We start from the raw sequence: 11,682 nt of genomic DNA on the forward strand, positions 1-11,682 counted from the left end.
TGGGTATCCATTAGCAAGATGTGTCCTAAGGTATCAGAAAAGCCTAAGATAGGTTATTTTTTGTGGTCTGGGAATGCTAAAAAAATTTTTCCGTATATACTAATGGTAATTGCTTCTTTGCTTTTACACCATTTTGGCTTAGGAAGTTTCAAAGGAACACTCTACTTTTGGAGAGTGGGAGAAACCTGTAGGTACACAGTACAATATTTTGTATTTTAAACTATCTCAATGGTATTCAAGTCCCAACATGCTAAGAATGCCTAATACATTTTTAACCAATTAATTTGGTATAAGTGAAAAAATTAGACACATCAAAAAATTAAAAAGCTGCTAATTAGTTTCCACTATGTTTGGGGAGGAGAAAGTGGGAATCTTGAAATAAACTTATTGATACAAATGAGAGCTTTACTATGTCCCCTTTGAATGGATAGAATTCCAAATTGAAGCAAAACAAGAAATTAATAATTTCTTCAAATTGCAGCTATGTTTTCTTAAGTGTTTTATTATATTATTTACTCCTTTGATAGGTGTAGTTGAAAGAGGATATCTGAAAAATGTCAAGATCATAAAGCTAAGCAGGACTTTCCAATCATCATCATTATCATCATCATCATCATCATCTTTATCATATAATGAAGTGTCTATTCTCATTCCATGAAAATGATAAAATGTCTTTCCTATATGTAACACTGTCCCAATATGTTGTGCATATCAAATGCATATATAAACATGGAGTTTTTAAGAAAATGAGAATAAAATTTCATAAACAATAATTTAAATACTTTTACTTCATACATTAATGATTCAAATCATATCAATAACATTTTCTGAAAAGAAAAATATGATTAAATATACTTCATTAATTTTGAAAAAGAAAATTTAATGATCTGATGTAAACAAGTTAAGGTCTAAATGTGGGTTAATATTGATATTTAGCTTTAATATCTACATTGCTTAGTGGTTTTGTTGTTGATTAATATAATTCCTTCTTTCTTTCCTGATGTTCTTGTTCTTGTAAATTGTGTGAATTAGAAATTTTAAACTTCAGCTCTATCAAAATTTTCCATTCAGTAGATTTTCAAACAGTTTAGATAAGGTGGATAGTTTTAAAATGTGCGGGTATGGCCGCTCGCCCTCTGGCCGGCCGCTTGCCCTCTGGCCCGCCGATCGCCGGTGCATTCTGCGCCCCCCAACCATGCCCGCGGGCGTGTCCTGGGCCACCTACCTGAGAATGTCCGCTGCCAGCCTCCTGACCATGTGCGCCGGGGCCGAAGCCGTGCACAAGTATTACCGGCCGGACCTAACAATACCTGAAATTCCACCAAAGCCTGGAGTACTCAAAACGGAGCTTTTGGGACCGAAAAAGAGACAACATGAACCTCAAATTTCTCAACAATAGAAACCTCAAAATACTTAACTCTGCCAACAACTCCGTGAATAATATTATAAGTATTAAATATATATTTTTAAAGTTTATTGCGTCAAACTGGTTGTCTTTAAGCATCTAATGCAATGCTAACTGCAAGAGGTGCCAGGTGTTAAGGGGATGCATTGAGATTTAATTATGGATTGACCAGTGTTTCTTGAAAACTGCCAAAGTCTGTATCATCAGCTTTTTGAATGTATTGGAATAGATACTTAGTCTTGGATATCATGTGAGAATGAGTATTTACAGTGTTTGCTGCCCTTATAATTCTGGTTTATTTCTCTGAATAAGCTTGACTATCGTGACAAATGGGAATTATAAATTAACTATAATAAAAGTGTCATTGATAATGAAAAAAATAAAATAAAATGTGCAGGTATGTAGAGACACACTTTGCCATATAATGATCAATGAACCTCTGGATATTAATAAAATACTTTCACAGCCATTTCCTCTCAGTGCAAAGTATTGAAATATTCTAAATAATGTTATAGCTCTTGTTTTTGTAACATCATCGCTTTGACTGTATCTTGTACAGCTTTATTCTTTCTTTTAATATTTTTGTTAGGCTTTGATATATTTTCTATGCGGGCCTCACAAAATATATTTAGGAATGTCCCTTATTTTTCTATATTATGAAAGAGTTTGGAAAGATTGGTATTATTTCTTCTATGAAAGTAAGCTACTAGGGGCGCCTGGGTGGCTCAGTCGTTAAGTGTCTGCCTTCGGCTCAGGTCATGATCCCAGGGTCCTGGGATTGAGCCCCACATCGGGCTCCCTGCTCCACGGAGAGCCTGCTTCTCCCTTTCCCACTCCCCCTGGTTGTGTTCCCTCTCTCGCTGTGTCTCTCTCTGTCAAATACATAAAATATTTAAAAAAAAAAAAAAAGAAAGAAAGTAAGTAAGCTACTGAGGGCATTACGCTAAGTGAAATAAGTCAGCCAGAGAAAGAAATACTGGGTGATATCACTTATATGTGAAATCTAAACAAAACAAACTCATTGAAACAGAGATTAGAATGGTGGTTAGCTTATAGTAGGAGTAGCCAGATCCTAGGTGCTCAATGAATGTTGGTTAAGGAACCAAGATGCACTGGACTCCTGGATAGGGTTGGAGATTGACAAGGTTTCAAAGAGGACAGTTTTGCTTTTAGCCATTATAGCTTGTCTGAAGTTGTTTATTTAAATTCCTACCTCTGAATCTCCACATTTCTCATTTTCTTCATCCATAATATAAGAATAATCACCTTCTTGATATGCCTTGCAAAGATTTTGTGATGCCTAAATCATGTTAAAATAAACCAATCTATGCCTAAAAAAAAAAAAGAATGGTGATTAGCAGAGTCTGGGAGGTTGAGAGAAAGGGGAAATGTTGGTCAAAGACTACAAACTTCCAGTTATAAGTTGAAGTAATTTCTGGGCATCTAATGTACAGCATAGGGATTATAATTAATAATACTGTATTATATACTAGAAAGTTGCTAAGAGGGTAGATCTTCAATGTTACACATTACAAAAAAGAAATGGTAGTTAGGTGACATGATCTAAGTATTAGCTACTGCTGAGGTGGTAATCATTTTGCAATATATGTGTCCCAAGTCAACACATGTACACCTTAAATATACACAATATTATGTCAATTATATGTCAACAGAGCTGAAAAAAATTTTTATCCTGTAAAAAAAAAAAAATTGACCAAATGAGCCTGGACTTATCTTTGGGTAGAGGTTTTTTATTCAAATTCAACTTGTTGAAGATAAACATATTTAAGAAAATATTTTATTAATTGTGTCTTATGTTAATTTGGTAAGTTGTATGTTTGAAGGAATTTGTAATTCATTTAAGTTGTTGGAATAAAATTGTTTATAAACACATATGTTTATGTGTTTATGTATACAACATAAATTACAATGTATAGTTTTAAAAATATCTTTATTATGTATAAAGATATTTCAATTTTCTTCCTGATGTTGGTGATATGTGCTTTATTTTTTCTTTTTCTTTTTTTTATCAGCCTTGCTAAGAGCTTATTACTATTATTAATATTTTCCAAAAACCAACTTTTGACTGTTAATTTTATGTTTGCTTTCTTTTTTCCATAATTTCTGCACTTTTTTTTCCCTTCTTTGCATGATATCCTTCTTTTCATTTGCTTTAGGTTTATTTTGCTTTTTTTTTTTTTTTTCTATTTCCCTAAGAAATATAATTAGACCATGGATTTCTAAATTTCCTTATTTTTTTCATACATGTATACACAGACATAAATTTATTTGTATCCAATGATTTAGTTATATCCTATATTTATATTTGGCTGAGTTAAAGTTCATTAATACTGTCTTCTGCAGTCTTCAATCTACTATTAAACATAAGTGAAATTTTCATTTCACTTGTTTTAGTTTTCAGATCTCAGATATCCATTATCCTTTTTTAAGAACGCACTTTCCTGCTGAGTTTCTCAGTCATTTTGCTCTTTATGACCTTATTTTCCTTTAATACCTGGAGTATGTTTATTATAACTTCCTTAAAAAACATCATCTGCTAATTCCAATACCTGGGTCATTTTGTTTCTATTGGCTGCTCTTTTTCATGATGTTAGGTCATATTTTCTGGTCTTTTCACATGGCTAGTAATTGTTTAATGTTATGCTACACACTGGTTATGGTAAGTGTAGGTATTCCCTCTCTGTCTCTGTTTCTCTGTCTGTCTCTCTCTCTATATATAAAATATATATATTAATTATATATTATGTTATTAATGTATAATAACATATATTAATTCAGTGATTTTTGTTTAGGAGGCATCAAATTACTTTAGGTATACCATGCTTTTTCCGCCCTTTTCTAAAAAAAAACCCAAAAACTTGTTATATAAGGTCTATTTTAATTTTGAAGGTAGTCCTATGTGATAGCTCTTCCTCTGTTGTTTGATCTTCTTTCTAAACTGTGACCTTCCTGTGATCTCAGTTGAGTGCTCAGCGAGATGAGCCAATAGCTGGGGTGACTGTGGGCTCACCGCACTTCTCTTAATTATCGCAATCCTAACTCACCTAGTGTTCAACATTTGTAAAGAATCAACTTATATGCTGTCTCTACTTTGATACTTACTTTTTGGAAGGCAAATGCAGAATCAGTTACTTTGTCATGGCCAGAAGTGGGAGTTCTGCAAAAATCCATTAAGTAATTTGTCATATTTTGAGGTAGTGTTTTCTATAAAGCCATGTAATCCTTCTTTGTGGAATTTCTTGGCAAGACAAACCATCTGAGGTACAGAAAAAGAGAGAACAGTTGTCAATCACTTATTAAATGTTAATGAAGCTTAAATTCTTTCTAATGTTAGATATGCAATAAGTATGAAAATCAATTCTAATATTTTCCTTCCACAACTCAATGCGTTGCATGCTGTGAGAGCACTCTACTTGGGAAGTCATTAGATGGAGGGATAATCCATTTTCATTTGCTGTGAATAAATTCAACCTCAGAATTTCAGATATGGATGTGGGTACTTGTAATGACAATGATTTCATTAGCTGTTTTTGTTACAATTTCATTACTTCCTTAGGGCTTTATTGTTTCTCATTTCCTATCTAATAAGTTATCATGTTTCTGCATTAGAAAACTTTCTTTAAATAGAAAAGTTAGATTTAAAATATAAAGCATCATTTTTGTTAAAGTAATTTTTGAAAGCATTTACTTTTTAAAAACAAAATAATACTTTAGAATAGGATTTAAATTTCCAAATGTGACTTTACATATGGAGGTCTTTTGAATCTTTCAGTTGTCCTTCCAAAGTGATCAACAAGGTGTCTTCTTAAAAAAATAAGAATTCTTGGGGCGCCTGGGTGGCTCAGTCAGTTAAGGGTCTGACAGTTGATTTCAGCTCAGGTCTTGATCTCAGGGTCATGAATTCAAGCCCCGTGTTGGGCTCCACGCCCAGCATGGAGCTTACTTAAAAATAAAATAAAATAAATAAGAATTCCAGGGCACCTGGGTGGCTCAGTCGGTTGGGCATCTGCCTTCAGTTCAGTCATGGTCCGAGGGTCCTGGGATCCAGCCCCACATCAGGCTGCTCTACGGGGAGCCTGCTTCTCCCTCTCCCTCTGCCTGCCACTCCGCCTGCTTGTACACCTGCTCGCTCGCTCTCTGTCAAATAAATAAATAAAATCTTTAAAAAAAAAATAAGAATTCTGTAAGTGCAGGAGACATTTACTGAGTGCTCCTTTTTCTGGAAAATTGCCAAGCCCCTAATCCCTATGATTTAAAGTGATCAAATCTGACATATATTTTTACAAGGTATAGTGCATCCTGTCTAAGGTAGATTGGAAGAGGGATAAGGACCTATTGCAAACTTGGTTGGTCTTCATCCCTACCCTGTGATTAAGATGAAGAAAAAAAAATTCTCTCTAGCCCTTGCTCTATCTGGTGGTTATATAAGTCACTGTGTTTTCTTGTATATGAATCTAATTTTAGGAAGATATCTACAGAGAAAGAGGGAAACAAAAAATTATAGAATTAGGGGCACCTGGGTGGCTCAGTTGGTTAAGCGACTGCCTTTGCTTCAGGTCATGATCCCGGGGTCCCGGTGTGGAGTCCCACATCGGGCTCCCTGCTCAGCGGGGAGTCTGCTTCTCCCTCTGACCGCTCCGCCTCTTATGCTCTCTCTCTCTCACTCTCTCTCTCAAATAAATGAATAAAATAAAATCTTTTAAAAAATTATAGAATTAATAAAAAAAAAGAGCTTTAAGAATAAACATGAGAAGTAGGTGTGAGTTCATTCCTAAAAACTAATGTTTCTCCTACCTTTGATTTTGTAAAACTTTGATTGTCTATTAATAAATTATTTTTACTCCTCCCAAAGCTTCCTTTCAGTTTTGTTCCTTTTACTTATAAACAAAAGAATTGTAATTAAGGATTCATTTCATTATGCCTTAAATTTTTGTACATTAAAATTAGTAGTGTTAAGAACTCACTGTCACTCTCTTTTAGCTTCCATTAGATAAAAGAAATACCTAATTCTATAAATGAAATAGTATCTTTTTGGACTGCTATAAAGGGAAGGGAAAAAAAACCCTTCATTGATTTCACTGATTTAAATTTCCAATCATGTATTATACCCATCACAAATAATGCTCAATTTTAAGTCAATAAATTCTTTTCACTTTAAGACCTGTTAAAGTCACATTCTCAATAATTTTCCACTTTCTTCTATATGCACAAAATATACCTTAACTTTTTCTCAAAAATAGAAAATAAATTGCATTAACTTACTTTACTACTAAGCCAATTTAAAATTAATTAACACTTACTAGGTTCTAATCAGAGAACTGTATCTGAGTATGGTCTCCTTGTCCTTGATAAAAACATGAATAATAAAGGTAACAATTTACCCAAATTCTGACATGTTTCATTCCCAGAGGTTTTAGTTGTTATCAATAAAATATATAATATTCTTTTTTTTTTAAGATTTTATTTATTTATTTGAGAGAGAGAGAATGAGAGACAGAGAGCATGAGAGGGAGGAGGGTCAGAGGGAGAAGCAGACTCCCTGCCGAGCAGGGAGCCCGATGCGGGACTTGATCCTGGGACTCCAGGATCATGACCTGAGCCGAAGGCAGTCGCTTAACCAACTGAGCCACCCAGGTGCCCTAAAATATATAATATTCTTATTCTTTAGCTATGCTTAAATATATATTTATGAATATAGATATATGAAGTATACATTATTTGTTTGCATGTGGTTTGCATTATTCCTCTAGGATATTTATAATTCTACAGCTTGCTGAAGCATATAGATGCTGGGGCCCATGTACTTGGGTTTAAATTTCAGTTCTATCACTTAATAGCTATGTTACCTTGTTGTTACATACATAGCAGGCATGTTACATAGGTTTTTTCCTACTGCCATTTCCTTGCTTCCATAATGGAGATAAAAATAATAACTGGATTGTTGATTTTGGGGAGAATTAAATTAGTTAATATGTGTACTATATGCACATAATACTGTTTAGTTTAAAAATTCTTTTAAAATCTTTTATTACATTATTTTACTTAAATTTAAATATTTTTAGATTTTTTCATGTAAGTCTATAGACTATCCTATTATTCTTAATTAACACATGGTATATCTTAATTATGGACATACCATAAATTATTTGGCTATTCCTCAATTAATGAACTTCTAAAATACTTCCTGCATTGTATTATTATTATTATTATTATTATTATTATTATTATTTATTTATTTATTTTAGAGAGAGAGGGCAAGTGCACATGAGGGAGGGAGGGGGGAGAGAGAGAGAATCTCAAGCAGGCTCCATGCTCAGCACAGAGCCCCATGTGGAGCTCGATCTCATGACCCTGAGATCATGGCCTGAGCTGAAATCAGGAGTCGGTAGCTTAACCAAATGAGCTACCCAGGCACCCTCCAGTATTGTATTATTATAGGCAATGCATTATTGATATTTTTCCACATGTCTCATTGTTTAAATATTTTTTTCTCTAGTGTAGATACAAAATGAGTAGAGATGCTGTATATTATAGTATGCACATTCCAAATTTTAGTAGATTACAATCAAATTGTTCTTATAAGTGTAAGAAAGTATTCCTTTTCTCCACAATCATCAACACTTGATATAAACTTTAGTTTTTGACAATCTCACGAGTTTTGATTTGTTGTTTTAATTTGCATTTTCAATTAATAATGAATTTTATTTTGTATTTTAATTTTTTAATGATACATATGTCATGTGTCCCTATTCCCGCCAATTTAACAATGGGATGTTTAGTTAATCTTATTATTATGTAGGTTTTATTTGTATATTTTGGACAACAGTCTTCTACCTGCTATGTGTGTTGCAAATCTTTGGTTCAGTCTACTCCTTAATTTTTAAATTGATGATACTTTAAATAGAGGTTAAAATATTGATTCAGATACATCTATTAATTTTAATATGTGTGTGTATTGTGGGTGTGTGGGTACTTACATGCATACAGCACATGAATATACATATTTTTTTTATAATGTCTGAGTTGTTAATGAGAAGGGTAAAATGATCTGTTGCTAAATTTACTATCTTAAAATAACAGACATGTCAATTTTTGTATTTATTTTTGAGGCTGTAGTGATCTAGAAATATGAGAAAACAAAAATCTGTTTTCTTCAGTAGGACTTCTAAATAAATAGATTTCCAAAAAAATATGTAGTCATGGATTGATTTTAGGATTTGCTTATGTCTAATTCTTTATATTTTAAAGATTTTTTTTTTATTCATTCATTTGAGACAGAGAGATACACAGAGAGAGAGCATGAGGAGGGGGAGGTGCAGCGGGAGAGGGAGATACAGGCTCTCCGCTGAGCAGGGAGCCCGATGTGGGACTCAATCCCAGGACCCTGGGATCATGACCTGAGCCGAAGGCAGAGGCTTAACACTCTGAACCACCCAGGCGCCCCTAATTCTTTATATTTTAAATATAAATAGCAACTGTCCAAGGTGTCGTTGTGAAAAATTCTCAAATAATCTTCATTTTAAGCAGTGATTATCTTTTCTGTAAATAAGTCTGAATTAAAATACATGTTCAAGGTAAAGATTTTTTGTCCCCTTTGAATGGTAACAGAAGAAAAGTGTTAACATTTGCCTTAGGAAGTAAAAAATATGCCATATAAATGACAAATGTTGTAACCTTCACCTCTATTATGCTGGTCTTTCTTTTCCTTTTCCAGTCCTGCTAACTAAAGCACTAATTCAAATAGTGCTTTCCAAAATTATTAGACTATGATATGTGTAATAGTAGACAAAAAATGCAAGGCTGCAACTGTTCCCTATTTTTTCTTAAAATAGTTGCTAACTAGTTTTTGTATGAAATATATTTGAGTAACTGTATTAAATCATAAAAATAAGGATTTCAGACTGCATTAGAAGCAGGGTATTATTAATCATATATGTACGAAGGAGCTTATTTTATAACCCTAAGCTAGTCACAGAATCTTTTTGGCTCATTGCAGATTGTATTGTATTTGTGAAAAGAGGCATTTGAGAGAAAATTTTCCTTCCTTAGATATTTTTTGGAAGACAACTAAAATATCTATTTCATAATTGTGATTAAATAAAGTTTGGAAACATTGGCAGTTTTGCAGATACTAGGTTAGCACTGAACATCATTGCTTCATTCAGTCATTCATTCTAACTCTCATTCATTCATTCATTTATACCTTTAAAAGATACATACAATTGCTTAATCGGTAGGATGTTTTATAACAGGTGCTGGCACTTAGCAGGACACAAGGCCAGCATGGTCTCTAACTTCAAACACCTTAGTCCAGAAGGAGTGAGCACAATTAGATTAGTAATTAACCAGATGAACTCTTCCAGACAACAGTAAAGAACTACAGAGATTATGTCACCTCGTAGTAGGAGGTACCTAAATTATCCTGGGGGACAGACACCTACAAGTTTCTCATATACGTTTGAAAGTAAAGGGGAAGTTGTTCCCAGCAGACGAAACCACACGTGTCTCAGGCCTGAGATGGGAAGGAGCTCAGGAAGCAGGTGGGGCCCATGAAAACACATGGCTTGAGGACCGCGAGCGCGGTGTGAGATGCTCCGGACACAGTTCCGCAGGAGCCCGGGTGCTGGCTGTCTTCCAGACTCTGCTTTTATGCCAGGAGAGATTGCAAACCATTGGCATATTTTAAGAAAGGAGGTAAAAGGATCGCATTTTCTTTTAAAGGATCAACCAGGGTAGATCAGTGAGGAAGCTATAGCAATGGTCTATGAATGACTTGGGCACTTTAATTGTAACTGCTCACTCTTGTTTAGCACTAAATTTTTATGTGCCAGGCAGTGTGTAAAGAATTTTGGGGGGGGGTATTATTTCCACACAGTAACTTTAAAAAAGAAACTGCTCATATCATTCTTTTATGTATGGGGAAACTGGAGCTCAAGAGAGGCTAAATAATTTGCTCGAGGTCATAAAGCGGGTAAGTGGACGAACTGGGAGAGAACAATAAACTGTCTGTCTTCAGAATTTTTGCTCTCAATCAGATATTATGTAGACCAGGATTTGGGCACAGAGATAGTGTGCAGTAGATAATTTGAGAGAGATTTAGCGGCTGAATTAATTGATTGATCCACTGAACATGTGGAGTAAAGAGGAGAGTGCTCAAGTTTTAGTAGCTGGGTGCACGGTGATAAGACAGATGAAACCTCAGTGCAAATGTAGATTTTAAAGAAAACTATGAATTATGAATTATGGATTGAGTTGCCAGTGAGATGTCAAGGAAAGGTGTGCATGAGACAGGTGGCCACCACATTCAGCTACTCAGAAGAGAGGCCCTTCCTCAAGGTAATAACGACTTGGAACTTGGAATAATGGTTGTAGAGATATGCTCCTGTTATCTCGAGGCACAGTTGAGATAAGAGAGTGTGAAGAGTGTCTAGGCACCGAAAAACACTGGCAAACAATGCAGAGTTAATTGTCCTCTTCGGTTTTCACTTTAGAGACCCCCAAATTGCTTACTGCAAAATTGCATTAGGCCTGTGACTCGCATCTCTAACCTCATACAGTCCTACAAAAGTGTCTGCCCCCAAACATACTTTTTCTATGTTGTATATAATTTCCACTTGCGAAAACAGGGAGCACATTAAGGAACACATTGTACATATGGTGCTTGTGCAAATCGCATGCTAACCTAGTGTGAGTTCAGGGTTTGAGTGATGCCACCGCCATCTCTCCTCTCTCTTAGTGTGCTACAAGGAATTGATTTTGAGCCACCAACAGTTGATAAATACTAGAGTATCAATTTTTTTTCCCTCCGAATTTTCAAGAACCCATGGTGAAATGGTGAAAACGGATTCTTTTTTGTTGTTGTTGTTTTTTAGTTTCAGAATAGCCTTACCCTTGTGATTTCATTTAACCTTGATTACCTACCCCCTACAGGTTCCATCTCCCAATACAGTCACATTGGGGGTCAGTAGGTCCTCAATATGTGAATTTTAGAGGGACACAATTCTGCACAAAATGAGTAGTAATCAACTGTGGGTGACTTTGCTAACTGAAGAAGTCTTTTAATAATATTATTCCACGTTCAATTTAAAATGAAGATGTGTCTAGATACATGTGTAGGAAGCTATTTCTGTTAAGAGGGAGACAAATTCAAATGATCAACTGTAGCGCATTTTCAATGTTCAGTATTTCAAAAAAATAAAATCTTTTAGGAAAATGACTACTTGAATTAAAAAAAAATTCCAAGTATAAAAATAGAT

General features: G+C 34.5%; 1 protein-coding gene across 1 annotated transcript; it reads left to right on the top strand.

Moving 5' to 3' along the window:
* The first annotated feature begins 1,195 nt into the window (after positions 1 to 1,195).
* LOC110577157 (protein BRAWNIN-like) lies at positions 1,196 to 1,785 on the top strand. Its single transcript, XM_044921201.1, has one exon. It carries the CDS (start codon positions 1,196 to 1,198, stop codon positions 1,397 to 1,399), a length of 204 nt encoding a protein of 67 aa, XP_044777136.1. The 3' UTR covers positions 1,400 to 1,785.
* Positions 1,786 to 11,682: the final 9,897 nt, after the last annotated feature.

The sequence above is a fragment of the Neomonachus schauinslandi genome, chromosome 14 (assembly GCF_002201575.2).
Source record: "Neomonachus schauinslandi chromosome 14, ASM220157v2, whole genome shotgun sequence".
In the NCBI taxonomy this organism is placed as follows: Eukaryota; Metazoa; Chordata; class Mammalia; order Carnivora; family Phocidae; genus Neomonachus; species Neomonachus schauinslandi.